The following is a 26,103-nucleotide window of genomic DNA, read 5'->3' on the forward strand; positions in this document are numbered from 1 at the left end:
TAGAGTACAATAGGAAACGTCTGAGGTGCTGAGATCGTGGGGCCACGTGACATTCTCCGGGCGGGAGTGGCATGGTCAGGGAAGGCTTCCCAGAAGAAATGGCAGTTGAACTGAAACCTGGAGCGAGAGTTAGATGAAGCAGGAGAAACTGGGTAGGGGTGGGGGAGGCAAAGGGTTCCAGGTGGAAATGTGCTGAAGCCAGAGAGGTGAGTGGGAAGCAGGAGGCACTGGAAGAGGTTGAGTATGGTTGCCGGGTGGGGTTTAAGGCAGAGATGTGGGGGGAGATGAGGGAAGGTGAGGTGGGAGAGGAAGGTAGGGGCTGTGTCGAGAGCCTGGATATTGGTGGGGGCAGGGTCCCTGGAGAATTTTAAGCAGGGGAAAGATGCACTCAGATTTGCATGTTACAAAGAACAGTGTGTCTACAGGGTAGAGAACACACTGAGACAAGGCCGGGAGTGGGGAGGCCCCTAGGAGACAGTTGCTTTCACATGAGCTGGAGAGGATGCTGGTATGGACTGGGAAGGTTGTGGTGCAGGTAGGGGGGATAGACAGATCTGGGTACCAGGGAAGGAGCAAGAAGGGCTCAGCTTGGTGACTAGATGAGGCTGGAGAGAGAGGAGAGATGGTGGCAGTGAGGGCAGGGAGGAACTGAGGCTGATGTGCAGGTGGCTTGGGTACTTGCATGGATGGATAGCATCCCCTGGAAGAGGACCAGGCTGTTGGGGGAAGGTTGGGAGTTGGACTTAAAGTGCCTATGTGACATCCAAGTGGAGGGATTGAGGGGACAATTGGATATTTGGAGCTTGGAGTTCAGGAGACATAGGCCTGGGTTGGGGACAGAGATGGGAACTCATCAGCAAGTGGTGACCAAAGAGGGTGACGAGAGGACTGAGAAGACACCTATGGGAATCACCATTTCACTAAGGGACAGGCAGGGGAGGGGGAGGGAGCCAGGAAAGGAGGCCAAGAAGCAGTGTCTTGAGACAGAATAAATATCGAGAGAGAAGGAGACCGAATGGCAAGGAGGAGGTGCCTGGGGAAGCAGACAGGGTCAGCGCTTCAAATGCTGCTGAGATGCCGGGCAAGACCAGCACTGAAACTGTCCTCTCCACTCATAAGGAGTTGACTGGAGACTTCAGTGAAAATTGTCTTCAGCAGAGCGGAGCCAGGGCCAGAGTCTGGTGGACTCAGCCAGAGTGTGGGAGGGAAGGGAATGAGGCTGGAACATTCTTACAGGCCATTCAGCTGTGACAGTGCGGGGTGGGGAGACGTGGTGTCCAGACACTCCATAGGTACACACTTTCCTGCCCCCAGATCAATCAGTGTGGGTAGGAGGAGAGAAGAAGGGGTACCTCTGGGACCCTCTCCATCCAATTCTTAAAGTCATTTTGTAGCACTTGATATATATGAAAAAAGAATACATGGAACATACTTGTAAGCCATGAAGCCAAACAACAAAATGATTATCTCAAGCCCTCCTCCCAACCCAAGATCTCCAACTAGTGTGTTTCTGCCCCAAACCATGTCCCTGCCCAGCCCTGGGGTCGACATTACCCTGAATTTTATGTTTATTATTTCCTTACTTTTGAAAATACTTTTATTAGGCATGAATGTATCCCTAAACAATATATTGTTTTGTTTTGCTTGTTTTTGAGTTTTATAAAAATGCTATTATAGATTCTGGATATTAGCCCTTTGTCAGATGAGTAGGTTGCAAAAATTTTCTCCCATTGTGTAGGTTGCCTGTTCACTCTGATGATAGTTTCTTTTGCTGTGCAGAAGCTCTTTAGTTTAATGAGATCCCATTTGTCGATTTTGGCTTTTGTTGCCATTGCTTTTGGTGTTTTAGACATGAAGTCCTTGCCCACGCCTATGTCCTGAATGGTATTGCCTAGGTTTTCTTGTAGGATTTTAATGGTTTTAGGTCTAACATATAAGTCTTTAATCCATCTTGAATTAATTTTTGTATAAGGTGTAAGGAAGGGATCCAGTTGCAGCTTTCTACATATGGCTAGCCAGTTTTCCCAGCACCATTTATTAAATAGGGAATCCTTTCCCCATTTCTTGTTTTTGTCAGGTTTGTCAAAGATCAGATAGTTGTAGCTATGCGGCATCATTTCTGAGGGCTCTGTTCTGTTCCATTGATCTATGTCTCTGTTGTGGTACCAGTACCATGCTGTTTTGGTTACTGTAGCCTTGTAGTATAGTTTAAAGTCAATTTACAAGAAAAAAACAAACAACCCCATCAAAAAGTGGGCAGAGGACATGAACAGACACTTCTCAAAAGAAGACATTTATGCAGCCAAAAAACACATGAAGAAATGCTCATCATCACTGGCCATCAGAGAAATGCAAATCAAAACCACAGTGAGATACCATCTCACACCAGTTAGAATGGCCATCATTAAAAAATCAGGAAACAACAGGTGCTGGAGAGGATGTGGAGAAATAGGAACACTTTTACACTGTTGGTGGGACTGTAAACTAGTTCAACCATTGTGGAAGTCAGTGTGGCGATTCCTCAGGGATCTAGAACTAGAAATACCATTTGACCCAGCCATCCCATTACTGGGTATATACCCAAAGGACTATAAATCATGCTGCTATAAAGACACATGCACACGTATGTTTATTGCGGCACTATTCACAATAGCAAAGACTTGGAACCAACCCAAATGTCCAACGACGATAAACTGGATTAAGAAAATGTGGCACATATACACCATGGAATACTATGCAGCCATAAAAAATGATGAGTTCGTGTCCTTTGTAGGGACATGGATGAAACTGGAAAACATCATTCTCAGTAAACTATCGCAAGGACAAAAAACCAAACACCGCATGTTCTCACTCATAGGTGGGAATTGAACAATGAGAACTCATGGACACAGGAAGGGGAACATCACGCTCTGGGGACTGTTGTGGGGTGGGGGAGGGGGGAGGGACAGCATTAGGAGATACACCTAATGCTAAATGACGAGTTAATGGGTGCAGGAAATCAACATGGCACATGGATACATTTGTAACAAACCTGCACATTGTGCACTTGTACCCTAAAACCCTAAAGTATAATAAAAAAAAAAAAAAATGCTATTATAAAGTGTGGAGTCTCCTGCAACATTCTTTTCCACTACACATAAGGTTTCCGAGGTCCACCCATGCTGGTGGGGGTCGTGGGTATTGCCTCATTTGCACTGTTGTAGATTCCACTGTGAATATGCACAATTTATTATCAGTTCTTCTGTCAAGGAACATTTGGGTTATTTCCAGTCTACGGCAGGCAGGTGACAGGTCTGTTGGGACAAGAAGTGAGAACGGAGGGAGTGGGCCAGTGTCTCTAGTGGATGGGGCATTCATTCAACAGCAGAAGAGGAGGCTGGTCCCAAAGTGCAGCCCCAAACCCAGAGAGGACACCCCAGGGGCTGGGCGCCAGTCAGCAGGATTTCCAGGCAGGCTGGCGGCACCTTTTGGAGGGCTATTCAGGCCATGATCAGTACCAGGAAGGGGTAATTGCCATCCAGAAATCTGTCCTGAGAAACTGGACCCCTGGCCTTTGGTTCCCAGGGAGGATGGACAGCTCAGCCATCAGGTAGGTGGCTTAAAACATTAGAAAGGAGAAAAGGGCAGAACTTAGAGGTAGGACCAGAGAAAACAAGTCCTGACGTAAGTCATCAAAAAGCTAGGGTCAAGGAGATAAGTTGCAACGTGGACATGTCCAGGGGTCATCCCGGGGGACCATGTGGTCAGATCTGTTTGACAATGACAGCTATTCTAGAACTATCATGTGGGCCCGGCATGCAGAGCCAAGCCACAGAGGCCTGGCTTGGACCGAGTGGCAGGGTGGAGGGCCAGGCTGGTTGTTTTGCAACATGTCTTGCTATGGACAGGCTTCGTGGGGCAGCCATCAGTGGGGCCCAAGCTGTGGGGAGCTGGTGGAGGGGGCAGACAGGGAGGGAGCCACTGGTTTGGACAGATCATGTCTGCAAATGGAACCACAGTCTTGGGACCGTTTCCCATTGCTTGACCACACTAAATGCTTCCAGGCCTGGGCAAGAGGAGGAGCACGGCGGGGAGAGGCCAGGCTCAAGGAAGCGCTCTTCCTCTTCCCAGCTGTGTGAGCTTGGGCATGTTTCTTCACCACTCTGAGCCTCTGCTTCTTTCTCTGTAAATCACCTATGCTCACTTCCCTGCCTGCCTTTTACTGTGAAGTAATGTGGGTGACAATACTTCGACAGGGTATAAGGTGTTAGATATTTGGAATTTGTCTTACTATACATTTCAGATTCCCAGTCATTAAGGGAGAAAATGGTATCCTTGGGCCAGGCTTGGTGGCTCACGCCTGTAATCCCAGCACTTTGGGAGGCTGAGGCGGGTGGATCATGAGGTCAGGAGATCGAGACCATCCTGGCTAACATGGTGAAACCCCATCTTTACCAAAAAAAATTACAAAAAATTAGCCGGGCGTTGTGGCAGGCGCCTGTAGTCCCAGCTACTCGGGAGGCTGAGGCAGGAGAATGGCGTGAACCCAGGAGGCGGAGCTTGCGGTGAGCCGAGATCGCACCACTGCACTCCAGCCTGGGTGACAGAGCGAGACTCAGTCTCAAAAAAAAAAAAAGAGAAAGAAAGAAAATGGTATCCTTTTCTCCTTGGAGCCCTCTCTTACTTTATTCTTATCACTTGTAAGAACACTTCTGAGTTTGGGTCTCACATACCTGAGCTGACTTGGAACCTAGAGATTTAGGGACCCAGTTAGGTTCTGCCACTGACTTGCTGTGTGTTCTTGTATAAGTCACTCAACTTCTCTGTGCCTCATCTTCCTTGCCTACCTCACAGGATTGTTGTCAAATTCCGATGAGATAAAGATTATGAATGGCTTTTCAAGCTGTAATGTTCCGTGCAGATAGAACACATGACTTCTTTGCCGTACAGCCCCTCTCGCTTGTTGCCTGGGCTTGACTCAGATTGCAGCATTCCAGAACGTAAACTCTAGCCAAAGAAATTGCATTTATCTTAAACATGTGACGGTGACCCCTTTCCAATCATAGCCACAATAACTACTTGGGAAATTGTGATGGCCCAGAGCAGTTGCGGGCACTGCTCCGGCTGTGGGCAGGTTTCCTGTAATCTGCTGCCGAGGAACGTGGCCTCCCTGTCATTCCAGCCTGTCAGCCTGTCTCCTGTCATTGCCTAGGTAGCTCCCAGCAACATATCCTCGTGTCAGTCTTCTTGAGGGCACCAGTATGACTCTGACTTATACAGCAAGGCCTGTCTCAGTGTAGATGAATCATATGGCAGAAATAACACATGCAGAGGAAAGGCTTCCAGCCCAGCTTTCAAGAACGTTCTTTCCCAGTTCCATTGCTTGGTCTGTATCTTCTTCTAGCTCTCTGTATCTAATTATCTCCTTGGCCGTGATCCTTTCCCTTAGATGCCTGAAGGAGACGCTGTTCCTAAAGCCTAAGATGTTTCTCCTCTTTCTTCTTTGTTTTTTTTGACCTTCTCCTTACCCTTCAGCCAGTCACCCCAAGGGAAGAAGGCCAAGGAGCAATGCAGTGAGTGGTCAAGGGCTTGGATTTGGTTCTTAGACAGCCTGGGTTTGGGCTAACCGTGGCACCTCTAGCTGGTCTGCTTGGCAAGTTAACAATTCTTAGCCTCAGCTTCCTTATCTGCAGTTAGAGACCGTATTTGTACCTCCCTCTCAGAATTGTTGTAAGCGCAAATGAGAGCAAACTAGGAAGAATGTTTAGCACAGCACCTAACACATAGGAATCACTTAATAAATGAGTTTTTATGATTATTCCATGGTTTGTTATCTGTAACCACAACAGCTCTCAAATTTGTCTATGATGAAGTGCCTTAAAGTTATAAGAAACCATGAAATATTCACATTTTAAACCTAAAGGGAACACGAGTGTTCTAAGGAGCATAGTTTGAAAACCATTTCCTTAGCCCGGCGTTTGTCACCCCTGACCCCAGCCCCAGTCTAGCTTCCCTGTACCCTCCCTGAACCCTGCAGTCTTGAAAAACAGATCCAATTGCTGTCTTGGACATAATTTATGCTTTCCCATTGCTGCCCTTTGGTTCTCTTCTGTCTCGGCTGACCTGGCATGCTCTCTCCCATTCTTGCTGTTTCTTGAACTTCAATGCCTTCTAAGGTGCTATTCAAGCCCCACCTCCTAGATAAAGCCTTCCTCCAAAAACAACTTCTGATATTTCAGCTTTTTCTTCCTTTGGACTCTAACACATTCCCTGGGCACCCACTGAGACAAGCCCTGAGCTAGTCTGGGCGTGTGGTTATGGATAAGACAAGGTCCCTGCTCTGAGGGGGCGCACAGTGTAGTGGGGAGAGCTGACTCATGAGAACTCTGGTCCCTTGTAAGAAATGCTATGAGAGGGTCCATGTGGGATGCTGGGAGAGCCCAGAAAAGGGAGTCGCTAACTTTGCCTAACCCTGTCAGAGAAGGCTTCCCTGAGGAGGAGATGTTTAAGCTGGAGCATAAAGCATGAAGAAGGGTTTGCCAAGCAGAATATGATAGAAGCATACACTCCCAGTTTCTCTCCTACCTCCCTGGCTGCTGCTTCTCAGCCTCTTCTTCTGGACCTGTCAGTGTTGGAGAGTCTCAGGCCTCCATCCTTGGAAAGGTATCCCCCTATTCACAATCACTCCTAAATGATCCCACGTAGCCCCCATGGCTTTAAGCACCAGCTCTACACTACTGGCGCCTATAGCTGTATTTCCAGTCCTGACCTTTCCTTGAGCTCCAGATTGGTATATCCCAGTGCCTACTTTAATTTTCTACTTGGATAGTTAATAGCCATCAAACACTGAACATGTCCAAAGTCAAGCTCTTGACTTCCCTCCCAAACCTACTCTCTATCGTCTTTACTGTTTCAGTAAATGAACGGCATTCAGTCAGTCACTCAGACCAAAAGCCTGAGACATCCTTCTTTTTTCTGTTTCCCTCCTTCATACATCCAATCCATAAGCAACTCTTGCAAATATCCTTTAAAATATTCCCAAATGTAACCACTTCTAACCAACTCCACTCTTGCCATCCCAGTCTAGGCAGCCATCACCTCACACCTGAATGGCTGCCGTAGCCACCCTTGCTGCCTATAGCCTATTTTTCTCACTGTAGCCAAGGAGATGCTTTAAAACACAAGTTGGATCCAGTTACTTTCCTCACTGAAACCCTCCATTGCCTTTTTCATTGCACTTACAATCCTGGCTACTTCTCATGGTCTACAAGATGCAGCGCCATCTGCCCCTTGTCTATCTGACCTCATCTTCTGCCACTCTCCGTTTCGCTCACTCTTTGCTGTTCTTCAGAAGTGGCCTTTGTTCTTGCTGTTCCCTCTCCCTGGAATGCTCTTCCCCAGCTATTCAAACATGATTTCTTCTTTTTTTTTTGGAGTTGGAGTTTCACTCTTGTTGACCCAGGCTGGAGTGCAATGGCACTCACTCACTGCAACCTCTGCCTCCTGGGTTCAAGCGATTCTCCTGCCCCAGCCTCCCAAGTAGCTGGGATTATAGCTACTCACCACCACGCCCAGCTAATTGTTTAAAAATATTTTTAGTAGAGACAGGGTTTCACCATGTTGGTGAGGCTGGTCTTGAACTCCTGACCTCAGGTGATCCACCCGCCTCGGCCTCCCAAAGTGCTGGGATTACAGGTGTGAGCCACCATGCCCAGCCCAAAAATGACTTATTCTCTCACTTTATTCAGCCCCTGTCCATATGTCACCTCCCTGAGACTTTTGCTTCTGGTGTTGAGGGAGTAACAATAACCTCCTTCTGCAAACAACTAGACTACCAGAAATATATATGAATGTGTACATGAAAGAAACATTTTCAGACTTTGGACCACAGATAGCTCAGCACTGTGATCTCTGAGAAAAGGGGGAAAAAAACAAGGTGAGTCTTATGGTTGCCTCAGCTTTTCATCTGGGGGCAATTTTTGGAATATGGACACAGAGGAGGTGAACCTAAACAGCGTCCAGTGACCTCATTGAGTTGAGGAGATGAAGATTGAAGTTTGGGAAGGCTAAGGTGGCTGGAATTTGTGGGGCAGAATTACAGAAAGGAAGGAGCTAAGCAGGAAAAGAGCTCCAGAAAGCTGCATGAGATCTCGGTGGGTCTCTGCTGAGTCCTAGGCCATGCATATATGGAGGGTTAATCCACAAAGCTGGACAAAGAATAACTGGGGGACTGATCAGCTGAACCATTTCCAGGGCTCACACAGGGCACGGAGGCATTCGAGCCCCAAACAGTCAGAAAGAAGAGTCTTTGGTGATGGCTGGGAGCATGCAATGGAGTCTCCAAAGAAGTTCTGCCTTAACAGGGAGGGTTAAATCCTCCCTGGGATGAAGGTTACTCTAGACCCATCCTATTCACCTTAAGCAAAAGGCTTTGAAGGCATCAGGCTGATTTGCAAATAACTGACTGCCAAAACAAAGCCCAGCACTTTAAAAGAAAGACAAAGTCCAGACACTCAGCATTGAAATATCACAACGTCCAGCATTCAATTATAAAAAATCTCTAAACATTCCACAAAACAGGAAAAGGTAACCTTTACCAGTGGGGAAATCATTTAAGAGAAACAGATCCAAAAATATCAGAAATGATGAAACTAGCAGGAAAAGGATACTAAAACAGCTATTATAACTATATACACAAATTTTAAGGAACATATGAGCTTAGTGAAGAGAGAAATTGAAACTAGTGAAAAGAGCCAAATGAAACTTCTATAACAGAAAATATAATCTCTGAGATGAAAATATCACTGGATATGATTAACAGCAAATTAGACACTGAAGAAGAAATCATCAGTGAACTTGAAGACATAGCAATAGAATGTGTCCAAAATTAAATAGAGAAAAATGACAAGAAAAAAAAGAACAGACCCTCAGTGGATTATGGTCCAATATTAGGTGGTCTAACATATGTGTAATTGAAGTCCCAGGGCAGAAGAGAGAGGGAATATATATATAAAAAAAAAACTTCTGAAGAAATAATGGCCAAAATTTTCTAAATTTGAAAAAAAACTATAAACCCACAATCTAAGAAGCTCAAGACATTCCAAGTAAAATACACAAACATGCACACACACACACACTCCCCCCAGATTATAATCACACTGTTGGAAAACCAGTGATGATCAGAAAATCTTAAAGGCAGTCAGAAAGAAAAGATACACTATGTGCAGAAGAACAAAGAATAACCACAATGTTCTCATCAGAAACTGTTCTGGCCAGAGACAATGGAATGACAAGTGTCTCCTCTTTAGAAAGGCCTCCCTTTTTTATGGCTGCATAGTATTCCATGGTGTATATGTGCCACATTTTCTTAATCCAGTCTATCATTGATGGACATTTGGGTTGGTTCCAAGTCTTTGCTATTGTGAATAGTGCCACAATAAACATACATGTGCATGTGTCTTTATAGCAGCATGATTTATAATCCTTTGGGTATATACCCAGTAATGGGATGGCTGGGTCAAATGGTAGAACTAGACAAGACTCATACTGGTGGACAGGAGGAATCTGAGGTTCTTACAAGTATGGTCAACTAGAAAACCACAGGATCTATCTGGAGGGCTGCATGTGAGGTGGGTGGGAAGGTAGTTGGTTCAACTGCAGAACTGCTGGATCTAGGTTAGTGGAGAGCTAATAGGAACTGACATTACTATCATCAGAGCTTTTGGTGCTTTTCCTACAGTTCACAAAGTGCTTTCCCTTGATTTACTTGTTTCAGTCCTTCCTATGAAATAGGTAAGGCACCAAGATATTTCCTTATTTTATAGTCTGGAGATGGGTTATTGCAATGGTAAGGTGTTTCACTCAAGTATACATGTCCAGGGTTTGTATTAGAACTGGAATCCAAATCTCATTCTCTGAATTTATCTTCTTCAATAAAAAACTTATTTTGCTATGAAAAAAAAAAAAAAAGAAAGGCGCCCCCTGGCCCTCCTAGGTAGATCACCAAATGCTCTCCTCCACCCACTGTATCACACTCTGTGTTCTTACCTTACTTTCATTATTGACTTGCTTGTGGTATCTCTCCCCTCTAAAACATAAGCTACAAGGGGGTAGGAGTTTTGTCTTATCGCTGCTTTATGCTCAGTGCCAAGAACAGTGCCTGGTATCTAGTAGTGCCCAATAAATAATTGACAAAGTAAGTAATGCCTTCAGGCAGAAAAGTATGAAGGCAGAGAACAGTAAAGCATCCTTGAACTACTAACGTTTCAGCACAATGAGAGCCCAAGATGTGTAGTAGTAGCAAGTGGGAGGAGATAAAGCTGGAGTGTTGACAGATGTCAGGCCATAGAGCAATTTGTAGGACATGCTGTGGGACTTGGGCTTCATTTTGTAGACAGGGATTTTGGGCAAAGGAGTGTTAATAGTCTATTTGCACTTTAGAAAAATGGCTCTGGCAGCACCTTGTGTCAGATGAATTAGAGGAGTGAGTTTGAGAGCAGAGGAAAAGTGAGAGGTGGCACAGACTTTTGGAGAGTAGAAGCAGAGGGGATGGGCCAGGTCTAGAAAGCTTTTTAGGAGGTAGAGTGTGCAGGTGTTAGTGGCCAGCTGGTTGTAAGGGATGAAGGGAAAGTTTTGACTTGTGTGATTGGGTGGATAAGGAATACAGAAAGCAAAGGAGATTTTAGAAAAATATAGTGTATTCATTGTCTACTGCTGTGTAGCAAATTACCCCAAACCTTAGCAGCTTAAAACAACAAATACCCACTATCTCGCAGTATACGTGGATCAGGAATTTAGGCTTAGCTGACTGCTTCTGGCTCGAAGTGTCTCACAAGGCTGCAACCCACACATTGGTCAGGACTGCAGTCATCTCAGAACTTCACTGGGGAAATCTCCTCCTCCAAGCCCACTCCCATGGCTGTTGGCAGGTCTCAGGTAACCCCTAACTGTTGGCTGGAGAAATCAGTTCCTTGCCACCTGGGCCTCTCCATGGGACAGCTCACGACAATATGGCAGGTGGCCTCCCTCTGAGTGAGTAGCAAGAGAGTGAGAGAAAGCACCCCAAGATGGAAACCACAGTCTTTTTATAACCCAATATTAGAGGTGATATTTCATCATTTCTTCCCTATTCTGTTAGAAACAAGTCACTAGGTGAGGTCACACCCCAGTGTGTGCACAAAAGGAATGAATACCAGGAGGCAGGGATCATTGGGACCATCTTAGAAACAGTAGACCACAGAGTGCATTTGGATACACTGAATTTGTGGACTCTAGGACCTCCCAGTTGGGGACATATGGAATGTGTATGGAAGTGGATGCATATGGAAGTGTAGGTGTGGGGCTCAGGAAGGAACCCCTGTTGTTGGGATGTAGTTTGGAGCCTTTGCATAAATTTATAATGAATGGCTCAGGAATCTCCCCAACTTGATTTGAAGCTTCTAGAATGAAGGACAGATATCTTTAAACCCCCCAGGGAGCCCCTCAAGTAGAAGGTGCTCAACACAAAATTGCTGATTGAATTACTTGGGGAGGCAGAATATAACATGGTTGAAAAGCTCTCTCTCCGTTTGACAATTCCTGCTCCGTTAGAGGGACTTGGAAAGAGGCTTTCCCCATTCTCAGCTGCATGTTCCTTGTCTGCACAAAGTGGATTTTCAAAAAAAAAAAAATAAATAATAAGTAAAGCTTTTTCCCTGGGAACCCCAGTTTATCACATAGGTAAAAGGTAAAATTTGATCTGATCTGGTTGGCCTCCCCCTTGGGACCCCAGAAAAGAACCCTGGTTTGAAAACCACTGGACCAAGTAAATACCTGATTTTCTGCCAGCTGGGACATTCTGTGATTTTATGACAAGATAACTCTACATATCTCCCAGTTCTGTGATTCTGTTTATTAAGATCCATTGATGCTACATATTTTATTGGACTTTTGAAAAGAAAATCATGCATATTTCCTTGAACTTGTGAAAAAACGTCACAAAGCTGGCTCTCATTAAGCACCTTCTGTGTATCAAGCACTGTGCAAAAAATGTTATATTGCATTATCTTTATTTGATCTTTTCTCCCTACTGGAGTCTAAGACTTTGTTTAGTTCACTGTTGTCTTTCCAGCAGCTAGAATAGTTCTTGGGATATAGAAAGCATTAAATAAATATTATCTGGGCTGGACGCGGTGGCTCACACCTGTAATCCCAGAACTTTGGGAGGACAAGGCAGGCGGAGCACCTGAGGTCAGGAGTTCGAGACTAGCCTGGCCAACGTGGTGAAACCCCGTCTCTACTAAAAATACAAAAATTAGCCAGGCGTGGTGGCACATGCCTGTAATCCCAGCTACTCAGGAGGCTGAGGCAGGAGAATCGCTTGAACCTGGGAGGTGGAGGTTGCAGTGAGCTGAGATGGTGCCACTGCACTCCAGCCTGGGCAACAAGAGAGAAACCCCGCCTCAAAAAAAAATTAAATTAAATTAAAAATAAATATTTTCTGAATGGATGAACTAAGGTAAGTAAGTACCATTCATAGTTCCATTTTATAGATGAGGAAATTTGGGCTTAGAGCTGCTAAGTAACTTGCTGTAGTCACACAAGTTAAAGGCAGAACTAAGATATGAAAGGAGCCCCTCTTGACTACAAAGCACACTAATGCCATTTCTTTTTGGTGCAATTGGCAGGAAACTGGAAAGAGATAGCAAATATTGAGTACCTTCTATATGATGAGCCTAGGCCTAGGTATTGCTTTTCACTGCCATTATCAACAACCCTGACAGAGAGCTATTGTTATCCTCATTTTTCAGATGAGATCATTGAAGCTCAGAGTGGCTAAGCACCTTACCTAGAGTCATGTAGCTAGTGTAAGGGACTGAGCTGGGATTGGAGCCCAGGTCTTTCTAACTCCAAAGCATTCCTGTACAAGACCCAGCATATTAAAAACATGCACTCAAGTTGAGGTTCTGGAAAATTTCATGCCACCAGTGGGTGTAGACCAACAGGGCTGATGAGGCTTTACCACCCATGCTCCAGCTCCCAGCATTCCCAGCTTTACATTCATGAAACCACTGGATATTGAGCTGGGAAGAGTCCACCAGGCTGAGAAAGTACAAACTATAGCAAAAGGTAAGAGTCGATGACTAAGGATGATAAACGTCATCACCACAGCCTGCTGCTCTCTGTAGCCTCATCAACATCATGTGTCTCAGACCAGGTCTGAAGTTAGACTGATGATGTCACCAGAGTCTCTAAAAGGCCTCATCACTCACATCCACTTGTCATGTATTATTAAGCAGATCTATAATACATGTAACATTTTCTACTGAATTTCCATTTCTTTCTTTTCATGACCAAGGAAAGAAAAATAGAGTGAGGATGACTTTTCCCAACTTTTCATCCTTATTGCCCTTCATTGAAATATAACTTCATCTTGAATCACCCCCCAAAAATGGTCATTCAGGCTCTAATTTCATTAATAAGGATGAAGCTACAGTTTAATAATTATCATTTAACTAATGCCTATTCTATATAGACTAGTAAATGGATTTCCCTCATCTTTCCTCCTTGAATCCACAGAGAAGGGGAGTCTACAACCCTATCTTTTTCTTTTTTCTCTTTATTCTCCACAGTATTTTTTGAGACTTTGAGGTTTTATTAATTATGTTAGAAATTTTCTGCATTATCACTTCTGTAGCCATAATGAGAGTCCTCTGGAGAATCGGAAGTTCTTGTCGTCTGAATCAGAATCTCATTAGGGGCAGCAAATCTCAAGGATGAGCAAAAGTTATCCAGATGAAGAGTTGTTCTAGGCAGAGAGAACAAGATGCTCATGAGTGGCTGGCCCCAATTGTAGGACCTGAAGGAATGGAAAGAAACCCGAGTGACGGGAAGACAAAGCTTCACCCAAGGCAGAGTGCTGGATTTAAGAGCAGGCGTGAAGCAAAGGGTGTTGGAGAACTGCAACTGTGCAGGGCGGTCACACAGGGCCCTGCGCTTAGAAGGGCTCTGAGCTTGGTTTAACTATGTGAAACTGTTCGTCCTTTTTGAACAAAGGGCCCCGCATTTTCATGTTGCACTAGGCCACACAAATTGCGTAGTCAGTCCTGCTTGGGTGTGAAAGCCAGCTCTGTCATTGACTAACTAGCTAGGCGGTCTCTGGGAAATCCACTGGCCTTCCTGAGTTTCAGTTTCTGCTTCTGTAAAGTGGAGCACATAATCCCTTCTCCAAATATGCTGTCATGAGGATTCAATGAGACTATGAATAATCAGTGCATTGTGTAGTAATGGGTGCCTAGTAGGTGCCTAATCAATATTCCATTCTTCTTAACTAAGAGGGTGTATCTGAATCACCTGGGGAATTTGCTTTATTCAAAATACATTCACCCGGGTTCTGCTCTGAGCACTTCTGACTCTGTAGGGATGTGTGCAGTGGCACCATCTTGGCTCACTGCAACCTCCACCTCCTGGGTTCAAGCAATTATTCTGCTTCAGCCTTCCATGTAGCTGAGATTACAGGTTCGCGCCACAACACCCAGCTAATTTTTGTATTTTTAGTAGAAACGATGTTTTGCCATGTTGGCCAGGCTGGTCTCAAACTCCTGACCTCAGGTGATCTGCCTGCCTCGGCCTCCCAAAATGCTGGGATTACAGGAATGAGCCACCAAGGCCGGCCGATGTGGTGGTTTTGAATGGGGTCCTTATATGACACTGATGTATACCTCAGGTTTGCAAAAGCAGCCTTAGGTTCTCAGAGAGCTAGCTAAGAAGCCACTTAGTAAAGGAGAGAAGAAGAAAAGGCAGAGGGAGAAATCGATGGACTACTACTCATCCTCAACATAATAAAAAACCTGTTAAAGAAGAAAGAGGTCATCAACTTAACAGCCCTTCAGACGACAAAGACAGTGCTGAAATGCACTGTGGGAACTCATCCCATGATCAAGGTTCCTATAAAATTTTCTGCTGTCCATTTGATCTGACAAGTACCCCCAGAGGAAGAGGGGCTGTGGACAAGAGAAGCCAGGGTCAAGGCCAAGGTTGGGGACTGAGTTTGAATTTATTTTCAGCTTAATGACCCTAATACCATGCTCAATAGAGACAGTAATTCTGAATTGTGTTTATCCTGCCAGATTTTAGGCTTTGACATTCTTCTAATGAAAAATCTGAAGCCTATACTACTTGAAGTAAATGCAAATCCCAGTATGAGAATCGAACATGAGCACGAAGTAAGTATTTTGAGCATCTCATTGACTATGTTGCCATACAGCTGAATATTCCTACCCACTTAACAAAACAAGATTGAACATTCTCAGATTTTCATAGCCAAATTCTGTTCAAGTCAAATGATTTCAGTTTTGTTGAGTTCTGAACATAGATTATTAATATAAGGCCTGTCTGACCTATGGTCACTTCCCAGCATGCCATTTTTCCAATGTTTAAGGTTTGGAAACTTAGAAGCAGCTGAGCCTTCCCATCAGTTTTGACATGAACTAATTAGCCTCAGGAGATGAACTAATTGAAATTCTATGAATATGATTTAGTCATGTTGACATACTTGAATCACTAAGATAAATAATACATTTAGCAGTGGTTATATTTTTCTCCCCCTCCCCCAAAAAATGCATTTAAAAAAACTGGAAGGAAATACAGCAGATATCAATATTGGGTTTAGAGAGGATTATATGGATTATTTTAGTTTTCTTAACCCCTTTCTATATTTCTTAATTTTCTGCAGTGAGCATGTATCATTTTGATAATTAGAAAAACGTAGTGCTATTTTTCCTCTTCATGTATTTGGTTAATTTATAAAAGGAAATCGACATTCTTAAGGTAGTGTAAAGGAAGTCTTTAAAAATTTTCTTCTATAGGTTAGCATAGGCAAAATTTACTAGTATAACCCCTGGAGCTAGCTGGATAGCCACTTGGCACGGAATCACGGTCTCCACAGTGACACAGAATCCTTACCCATTCAAGCTTTCTCCAGGGGTGTTTGAAAATGTCCCCAGCCTCGTTGATGAAGAAGTGAAAGTGGCTGTGATCAGAGACACTCTGCGCCTCATGGACCCACTTAAGAAGAAAAGAGAGAACCAGTAAGTACTTTTTTATGTCATTCATTTCTATCAACTCTGCCTCCTAACTCGGCTTCGTATCCTAAGCAGGTAAGTTCTTGGAACCTGTTACCATTGTGAGTGAGATTTACATCTTAAACAATTCTAATAAAATGTCTTTGTTATATAAATATCAGCCCCCAAGCAATCAGTGACTCAAATCGGGAGTAATCTGACAAATGGGCGTCTGTTGATGAATTTCTGAGTGTTATCCAAATCTGGAATGTCTCTTCTTTTTTTTATTATTATTATACTTTAAGTTTTAGGGTACATGTGCACAACGTGCAGGTTTGTTACATATGTATACATGTGCCATGTTGGTGTGCTGCACCAATTAACTTGTCATTTAACATTAGGTATATCTCCTAATGCTATCCCTCTCCCCTCCACCGACCCCACAACAGGCCCTGGTGTGTGATGTTCCCCTTCCTGTGTCCATATTCAACATTCTTAAAGAAAAGAATTTTCAACCCAGAATTTCATATGGAATGTCTCTTCTAAGCAGCTGTCTTCCTCAAGGCTAGGCGTCCCACTTGCCTGCCATTGCACACATAGTGCTTCTCTTTGAAATCCTCAAGCACAGGAAAAGTACAATAAAATGCAGGAGAAGAGGGCCATAGGTAACTAGGACGTGGTAAGAGTTGCTTCCTTTTTATTTTCTTCATGTTTACACTCTTGCAGTATAAACTTTTAGTTTCAAAATTGGCAGGGCCAATTTAATGACAGTTCTATGATATTTACAACACTTGTAATTCTGCTTCGTCCCCACCCACTCAGTGGTACATTACATTGCATTGTTGGTGGATATATGTGCTCTGCCCTCCCTCCATGAAATCACCCCAGAAATGAAGGATATTTCACTTGAGTGTGTTGTTTTGTTTTTACCAAATTCCAGGCTCTCACAGAATAGGGGTTGAGTACATACCATTGTGTCAATGTTTCAGGAAGAAAAATCAAAGGCATCTTAAATAGCACTTCTCATATCCCTAGATGAATCAGATTGGCCCTAATGTGTGCAGACAAATAAAGCACTTGTCAGTAATTGTTCAAGACTGGGAGGAATGCAGACTTCCCCAAGCAAGTGGTGGTTTGCAGGTTCCTCTACCAAGGCTTCTCACCACCTGGGCTGAAGCCCAAATATCACCCTATGGTAGTGCTTCTCACGCTTGGCTGCACGTTAGAACCCTCTGGGCAGCTTTCAGAAATACCAATACTAGAGTTTCCACTTCTAGAGGTGCTGATTTTAATTGCCCTGGGTGGAAGGCCTGGCCACAGAAAGTTTCTACGTTCCCTAGGTGGTTCTGCTGTGCAGCCAAGGCTGAGTGCCACTGCCCTGCAGGAAATATTACCCTGAAGAAGTATTGGTCATAGTCTGAGTCAGGCTGGATGGCGCCAGCCCGGCTGAGTTCTTGTCAAGAGTGTTATTGACTGTGTGAGGCACAGATTGCCATTGTTGGCAAGACTCGGCTGAGAATGTTTACCTGTAGTTTGTATGGGCCAGTCCCACCAGGTGTGGCTTTTTCCACCGATCAGTGCTTCAGAGCTGTCCTCTGAGCAGCTCAGACCCGGTGGCAGCCAAATAATGTGTTCACCAGTATGTACGTGTCTGCAGCTGCTTTCTTTAGCCATCCCAAGGGAAAAGCAATGGATTAATTGCAATTTGGTTGGACTTACTGCAATAAAACTCATTCCTCAAAAATCTATTCTCTAATAGTTATTGGTCTCACCAACAGATATTAGGTTATGAGAAATCGTATGGTACTGTAAGGAGATTTGGGTAGCGATGTATGCCAGTATGGCTGGCAGTACAGTTTTCTTAGGATGACTTTGACAAATCAGCATTCTTTTTGTTTTTCTTCTTTTTTATTCTTTAAGTTCTGGGATACATGTGCAGAACATACAGGTTTGTTACATAGGTATACACCTGCCATGGTGGTTTGCTGCACCCATCAACCCGTCATCTACATTAGGTATTTCTCCTAATGCTATTCCCTCCCCTAGTCCCCACCCACGAACAGGCCCCAGTGTGTGATATTCCCCTCCCTGTGCTCATGTGTTCTCATTGTTCAACTCCCACTTATGAGTGAGAACATGTGGTGTTTGGTTTTCTGTTTTTGTGTTAGTTTGCTAAGAATGATGGTTTCCAGCTTCATTCATGTCCCTGCAAAGGACATGAACTCATCCTTTTTTATGGCTGTATAGTATTCCATGGTGTATATATGCCACATTTTCTTTATCCAGTCTATGATTGATGGGCATTTGGTTTGGTTCCAAGTCTTTGCTACTGTGACTAGTGCTGCAATAAACATACGTGTGCATGTGTCTTTATAGTAGAAAGATTTATAATCCTTTGGGTATATACCCAGTAATGGGATTGCTGGGCCAAATGGTATTTCTGGTTCTAGATCCTTGAGGAATCGCCATACTGTCTTCCACAATAGTTGAACTAATTTACACTCCCACCAGCAGTGTAAAAGCGTTCCTATTTCTCCACATTCTCTCCAGCATCTGTTGTTTCCTGACTTTTTAATGATCGCCATTCTAACTGGCGTGAGATGGTATCTCACTGTGGTTTTGATTTGCATTTTTCTAATGACCAGTGATGATGAGCTTTTTTTCATATCTTTGTTGGATGCATAAATGTCTTCTTTTGAGAAGTGTCTGTTCGTATCATTTGCCCACTTTTTGAGACACATCAGCATTCTTATTCCTTTATTGGGAACAAGAAGTTCAAGAGCCGTTGTATGGCCTGAGTCTTTTTAAGCTCTGCCACCTAAACATGAAGGGATAGAAGTGTTCTACTGTATTTTCAGTAAATGACATTGAAACAAATTTAGTTTTATTTTTCTTGTTCTAGTTGCTTTTCTTTACCTACACCAATTAATCCATAGGAGCTGCATTCTATGTGATCTATATGAGCTGCAGGCCTAAAATTTAATAATAATGGGGCATAGGACCATTGGGAAGGATAGGAAAGGCATTTTACAACTTATCAAGTCATAAATAGCAGCACCTCATTTTTAATTTAAAAAGCATTGACTTTTTTTTATTGATAACCAGCAACAGAAGTTGGAACTTGACTTTTTTTCTTTTTTTTTTTTTTTTTTTTTTTTTTTTTGAGACAGAGTCTCGCTCTGTCGCCCGGGCTGGAGTGCAGTGGCGCAATCTCGGCTCACTGCAAGCTCCGCCTCCCGGGTTCACGCCATTCTCCTGCCTCAGCCTCCGAGTAGCTGGGACTACAGGCGCCCGCCACCGCGTCCGGCTAATTTTTTGTATTTTTTAGTAGAGACGGGGTTTCACCGTGGTCTCGATCTCCTGACCTCGTGATCCGCCCGCCTCGGCCTCCCAAAGTGCTGGGATTACAAGCGTGAGCCACCGTGCCCGGCCCGACTTTTTTTCTAATATAAAACCCTTTCATCTCATCCTCTTCTTACCTACAATATAAAGATATATGATAATAGCTAATGCCGTTTACTGGTATTTTTTCTTAATTTCACCTTTTTTTTTTTTTAACTCAGCAAGGATCATCCATGAATGCACTTTGTGATCCATAAAGAGTGTTTATATGTAAGGGATTATGATCATTTTGATAAATTTCCCATGCAGAGGAAAAGGCTGAAATTATTCTCAACTCCTTTGCCTAGAAATATTTCAGAATAAGTTGAAAAATTATCTGATTTATGCTGCACAGTGTTGTAGTGCTGAATCCTGTGTCCAAATCTGAGACTATGTCACTCCAACTGCATAAAATGATGTTATGTAGACTTCCAGGCTAGAAGTTACCTTTAGAAGCCAGGGTTTCTAGCATTTGCACAGAATCTGACCTATTTTTTGAAAAAAACAAATGGAATCCCAGCTTTTCCCTTCAACTCTTTAGCAAAAGAGGGTCTGAAATGTCTGTCCATCATTAGTTATTTCTTGAGAACAGTTTGTCAGCAAGACTGCTGAGGCGGGTCTTCACTTCCTCACACAGACTAAAGATAAAAAGTAGATCCCCCAAACTCCTCATCTCCCTAAACTGCCCTGGATGGGTGCAGAGGAGTCCTCAGAAGGAGCCCCAGACCCATGTCCATGCATCACCCATCTGCCCGAACTCTGGGTCTTGTAGCCTAGGGTCAGTTTCTTGGTGGGACTGAAAGCAGTCCTCAGGCAGTCTACTGGGGGAAGAACTTGACTCTGCTGACACCCACCTTGGCATATTCAAGGGTGCCTTCTCTGGAGCTGAAAAACCTGAGATTCCAGTCCTGACTCTGTCACCAACTGGTGGTGAGTCCTTGGAGATGTCACATAGCTGTTTTGAGCCTCAGTATCCTTTTCTATAAAATGGGGATAATGATGTTCAAATAAACAATGAGAGGCCGGGCACGGTGGCTCACACCTGTAATCCTAGCACTTTGGGAGGCCGAGGTGGGCAGATTACTTGAGGTCAGGAGTTCAAGACCAGCCTGGCCAACATGGTGAAACCCCATCTCTACTAAAAATACAAAAATTAGCTGGGCATGGTGGTGCATGCCTATAATCCCAGCTACTTGAGAGGCTGAGGCAGGAGAATCGCTTGAACCCGGGAGATGGAGGTTGCAGTGAGCCGAGATCATGCCACTACCCTCCAGCCTGGGTGATAGAGTGAGACTATGTCTCAAAAAATAAATAAAAATAAAAATAAGTGAGAAAAACTTTTAATGTATAGTAAGTGCTTGATAATGCTGAGTTTACCACTCAACAGCAGATCACAAGATCAGGAGTTGGAGACCAGCCTGGCCAATATGGTGAAACCCTGTCTCTACTAAAAATATTAAAAAAAAATTAGCCAGGCATGGCGGTGTGTGCCTGTAGTCCCAGCTACTCGGGAGGCTGAGGCAGAAGAATCGCTTGAACCTGGGAGGCAGAGGTTGCAGTAAGCCGAGATCACACCACTGCACTCCAGCCTGACAACAGAGCGAGACTCCATCTCAAAAAAAAAAAAGAAAAAAAAAGAAAAAAGAAAGAAAGTATCTACTGGACATGAAAGAAAAAACAATGTTATTATTAAAGAAAAAATAATAGTTATTATTCTCTTTCCTGGTATATTTAAAGTAGATTTTTTAGTTTAAAATCAATGATGTATCCTAAAAATGAAGCTGCTTGATAACTGTGGACTAGAATCGACATTGGAGCTGGTTACCAATGGAAGGTTCTGTTTCCAGGTAGCAAGATGTCACTGGCTGATATTTATTTCATGTGTTAGGAGAAATTACCTTTGGCTCCTGAAGGAGGAAAACATCTGTCCTGTGTGAACTATTTTGGCTAAGGTAGCATTTTGTAATATCTAGTGACTCAATTGATTTTCTTACCAGGGTTCCCTGGAGGCTCTGTAGGGACATGGGAAGCAAGAAGCTTATGGGGTAGGATTCTGGAAACATTATATAAATGGAGGTAAAATTCACATATGATACAATGAACCATTTGAAAGCACACAATTCAGTGGCATTTAGTACATTCACAAAGTTGTGCAACCATCACCACTAGCTCCACAGCGTTTTGCCACTCCAAAAGGAAACCATCAAGCATCACTCTCCATTCCCCCTCCCCTCAGTTCCCGGCAACCAACAGTCTGCTTTCTGTCTCTGCGGATTTAGCTATTCTGGATATTTCATCTGAATAGAATCATACCCTATGTAGTCTTTTGTGATTGGCTTCTTTCACTTAGTATAATATTTTCTAAGTTCACCCTTGTTGTGGCTTGTGTCAGTACTTCATTCCTTTTTACAGCTGAATAATATTCCAAGAGATGGATAGACCACATTTAGTATTCGTTTGTCAGTTGATGGACATTTGGGTGGATGCCATCTCTTTTTCAACCAGAGGGATGCTACAATGATCTATTTCATATGTTGGCATTCTACATTAGATTTCCTTTGAAGAGAGGGGATCTTTTTTGCTATGAGAAGTTTTTAGAACTCCTGTTTTCATCCAGCCTCCTCATTTATTGCTAAAAGCCCAGACCTTAGAACTCATCATGCTGGTCAGTTCCCTGGTTCAAGAATCTCCCTCTGAGGCTGGGCCCGGTGGCTCATGCCTGTAATCCCAGAACTTTGGGAGGCGGAAGCGGGCGGATCATGAGGTCAGCAGTTTGAGACCAGCCTGGCCAACATGGTGAAACCCCATCTTTACTAAAAATACAAAAATTAGCTGGGCCTGGTGGTGGGCGCCTGTAATTCCAGCTACTTGGGAGGCTGAGGCAAGAGAATCGCTTGAACCCAGAAGGCGGAGGTTGCAATGAGCCAAGATAGAGCCACTGCACTCCAGCCTGGGCGACAGAGCAAGACTCCGTCTCAAAAAAAAAAAAAAAAAAAAAAAGAATCTCCCACTGAAGCATCACTGACAGAGGAGCAGCCTGTGTCCTGGCAAGACAACAGACTTGGTATCAGCCAGGCCTGGGATAATGTCCTTAATCTCTGATCATTGTACCCTGAGCTTGGTGGTCAAGACACTTTGGTCTAATCATGTCTGTAAAATGGAAATCCAGGTATCTCCTTGGCTGGATTGTCACGGTCATGATATGAAATGACACGTGTGAGAAAGGCCCATGGAATCTGAAAGCATTAGACAACAGCTAGTTCTTAGGGTCACCAAGTGGTCAATCAGCCTTTCCTTTAAAATCATGCTGATGGTGACAAATAAGTCACCAGCTCTTGAGGCAAGCTGTTTGAGTTGTGGACATAATGGTTCTTCCCCCCTGAATCATACATGGGGAAGCTATGCTGGAGATAGGTAAGAAACTTGCCCCAAGTCCCAAAGCTAGTAAGAGATAGACTGGAAACTGGGTCCTGGGCCTGACTCCTACACCAGTGTTCGCTTGGCCAAGAGGCTGTATTGGTCTTCACTTGCCATTTCACATTCAAAGCTTAACTTTGAAGGTATGCGAAAAAAATAAGAATAATCAATGGAAAATTTCCCCTTTCACTCAAAGTATTAGGGCAGCCCAAGTCTTTCTTTTTAAAACTTCTGTCAAAGGCAGAAGTAAATAAATTGCGATCTCAACTGTTTTTAAAGCAAGGTGCTTGTTCCATCAATTGATTAATTTTTGGCTCCCAGGGGACCCATTTTACTAGTATTGGGCTCCTTCTCCTGAACATAGATATTTCAGGGAACTGGACTCCCTTCTCAAGAATCATAGCCATTCAGGACCCCAATGTAATATAAATGAAGACAGAGACAGGCTTGGAGAAATCGGAGGAGTTTTATTGATATTACGATGCCGTGCAATGCCTGGGAGCTGGGTTATGGACTGCTTTCCTCTTATTCAAAGGTATATATTTGGAACATGACTTATATACGGCCCAGAAGCCCCTTTTTCCACATAACATTTCACAATCCTCTCCCCGTTTCATTACTTCCTATCACCATAACAACCAGGTTTGCTGTAAAGAGAGGAGACAGCCTGCCAAGCAGCTGTGGTCCTAATTCGGAAGTGTTTGTCCACTAAAGGTTTTATTGGGCACTCAGGCTTTACTTCTTACCTTGTCTCCAAGCACAGCTCTTGGGCCCTGTGCCAAGTTTGGTGCCAATAGATGAATCCCCAAATCCGGTAGATTCTATGTAGAATCTAGAATAAAGTTGAAACATTCTCAGAGAACAGAAAACAAGGAATCTCCCAGTGGACTCTGTTTTGTGGCTAGGCCTTGTCGTACAACCAAGGAATGTGACTTTGTCCAGTCCTGGAGAAGATTAGAGAAACATTAATCAGAAATTCTCCAGACCCAGAACCCTGCCCCTTAAATTGGTGGCACCTCTTATTGAAGTCCCCTCAAAAATAACGAAGAGGTGTTCTTAACTGTCTAGACTAAGCATGCTGTCGGAAGCACAGAACATGATCTTTCTGACTGGAGAATAGATTCTTCCTGAAGAATCATCCGCTATCCTGCTGAATGGCCCGTTCATGTGTGCACTGCTGACCTTTGGTTGAAATTCTGGGCTCAACTGATTCCTGAGGTGATACGGTTTGGCTCTGTGTCCCTACCCAAATCTCATCTCGGATTGTAGTCCCCACAAGATCTGGTGGGAGGTGATTGGATCATGGGGGCAGTTTCACCCATGCTGTTCTTGTGGTAGCGAGTGAGTTCTCATGAGATCTGATGGTTTAAAAGTGTGTGGCAGCTCCCCCTTCTCTCTCTCTCTTTCCTGCCACCTTGTGAAGAAGGTCCCTGCTTCCCCTTTGCCTTCCGCCATGATTATAAGTTTCCTGAGGCCTCCGAGTCATTCTTCCTGTTAAGCCTGCAGAACTGTAAGTCGGTTAAACCTCTTCGTCATAAATTACCCAGTCTCAGGTAGTTCTTTATAGCAGTGTGAAAACAGACTAATACATGAGAGTTCAATCAGGAACCCTGACCCTGCAGACCAGCACACATTGACCCCAAGCGCCTTTGAAGATTTTACACAAATAAAAAAGTCTGGGTCACAGAGAAATGAATATTTGCATACTTATTTGCATTTCATTTACACCACGTGTGGATTAGAGGAACATATTTATTTATTTCGAGTGTTTATTGAGCACTTACTGTCTGTCAGGGGAAGACTGCAGAAGTGAATTAGATCGCCAGCCAGTAGGGGTGGCAAGACCCACGCATCAGTATCTGTAAGGTGGAATGTGCTAAGTACTGAAAGCATAAAGACAAATTGCCAAGAGAGGAAAGTGTGGGGAGAGGTTATTTCCTGATGGGAAGAACTTTTAAAAACTGACAAGGAGGTGGCACTTGAGCTGAGGTTTAAAGCGTGAGTAGGATTTGAAATATGAAAATGAGGGGAAGGAGGTCCCTGGTGAAGAAAACAAAGGCACAAGTCTCTGTTGGGGGAGCCTTGAGGAGTTCAGGTAGGCAGGAGGGATGGGTGCATGGAGTGGATTAGGAGAGAGGAAGGTGGGAGCTAGATGGAAACCCAAAGCCAGAGGTTTATGGCCTTGAATGTCAAGAAATTTGAGGCCAGGCACACTGGCTCACGCCTGTAATCCCAGCACTTTGGGATGCCTAGGCAGTGGATCACGTGAAGTCAGGAGTTCGAGACCAGCCTGGCCAACTTGGTAAAACCCCATCTCTACTAAAAATATAAAAATTAGCTAGGCATGGTGGCACCTCCCTGGAATCCCAGCTACTCAGGAGGCTAAGGCAGGAGAATCGCTTGAACCCAGGAGGCAGAGGTTGCAGTGAGCTTGTTTTTTTGTGTGATTTTTTTTTCTCTCTAATGAATGTGTCACAGTCTTTATTCTTAGTCCCTGGCACAGTATTCAAAACCTTTTTTTTTTTTTTCCAACTTTTATTTCAGGGTCGGGGGTCCATGAGCAGGTTTGTTATGGAGCTGTTTTTCTATCTGGAATGCATGAAGTCTTGAAGGCTATCTGTGATTTTGTGTATATGTGTATTTTTTTTCTGGAGCAAAAGCCAGAAGTTTCATCATATTTTCAAAAAGTGAAGAACCAAACTGTCATCCTATTATCATTCCATAAAAAGCCACAACTTGTCTGAGGTTCCTGACTTCAAGATACATTGCATTCCCCATACCTTGAAAGGTCTCAGGTTTCAGATGATAGTAAATGAGAAAAATGTGCATACATTTTCAAGTGTGAGCAGGAAGGAGATGACTAATGATAAGTGCATTATTTTATGTGCAAGAAGTAAAACCAGACAACTCTCTTCCATTTGAAAACGTTTAAGCATTAAGTCAGAAGTAACCAGCAAAAGCCTTATTTGTGGGAAGTCTGTTGAGAGGGAACCATTTCCAAGATGTATGGGGAAGAATTTCCTGAGCTGATGTGAGAGTGTCATTCCAGAGGGCCATTAGACAGGAGCCGAGCCCCTCCGCCAGCAGGTAGGCACGCTCTCCCTCTTGCCGTGCATGGAGCAGATGGGAAACTAGACAAGCATATGGCCAGTCAGTCATCATTATGGGGAAATGGCAGTGCTGAATTCTTTGTGGGCCCTTCCAAAGTTATTCCAGGTAGTGATGAGGTAGCGAATGTGTTTGGAAATTTCCTTAGGAGTTGCACCAGTGAACCTTAAATGTTTGT

The 26,103-nt window shown here is 43.9% G+C and overlaps 1 protein-coding gene and 1 long non-coding RNA gene across 14 annotated transcripts in view; one reads left to right on the forward strand and one right to left on the reverse strand.

Moving 5' to 3' along the window:
- TTLL11 (tubulin tyrosine ligase like 11) overlaps positions 1-26,103 on the forward strand; it is a 290,392-nt gene that overhangs the window by 112,547 nt on the left and 151,742 nt on the right. For all 11 annotated transcript variants that reach the window (XM_055271228.2, XM_055271230.2, XM_055271234.2 and 8 more), the window contains 2 exons: positions 15,087-15,182; positions 15,931-16,046. In XM_055271228.2, coding sequence (XP_055127203.1) covers positions 15,087-15,182; positions 15,931-16,046 — 212 coding nt within the window. The remainder of the gene's footprint in view (positions 1-15,086; positions 15,183-15,930; positions 16,047-26,103) is intronic.
- LOC129478936 (uncharacterized) lies at positions 2,958-25,243 on the reverse strand. 3 transcript variants are annotated; one of them, XR_008656503.2, is made up of 5 exons: positions 23,564-25,243; positions 17,546-17,683; positions 15,922-16,023; positions 4,827-4,986; positions 2,958-3,293 (listed from the first exon to the last, which is right to left on the reverse strand). It is a non-coding gene; the product is annotated as an uncharacterized lncRNA (long non-coding RNA). The 3 variants fall into 3 exon arrangements; XR_008656504.2 differs by having other exon boundaries at positions 4,713-4,986; XR_008656505.2 differs by lacking the exon at positions 4,827-4,986.

This window comes from Symphalangus syndactylus, chromosome 3, assembly GCF_028878055.3.
Source record: "Symphalangus syndactylus isolate Jambi chromosome 3, NHGRI_mSymSyn1-v2.1_pri, whole genome shotgun sequence".
Taxonomy (NCBI): domain Eukaryota; kingdom Metazoa; phylum Chordata; class Mammalia; order Primates; family Hylobatidae; genus Symphalangus; species Symphalangus syndactylus.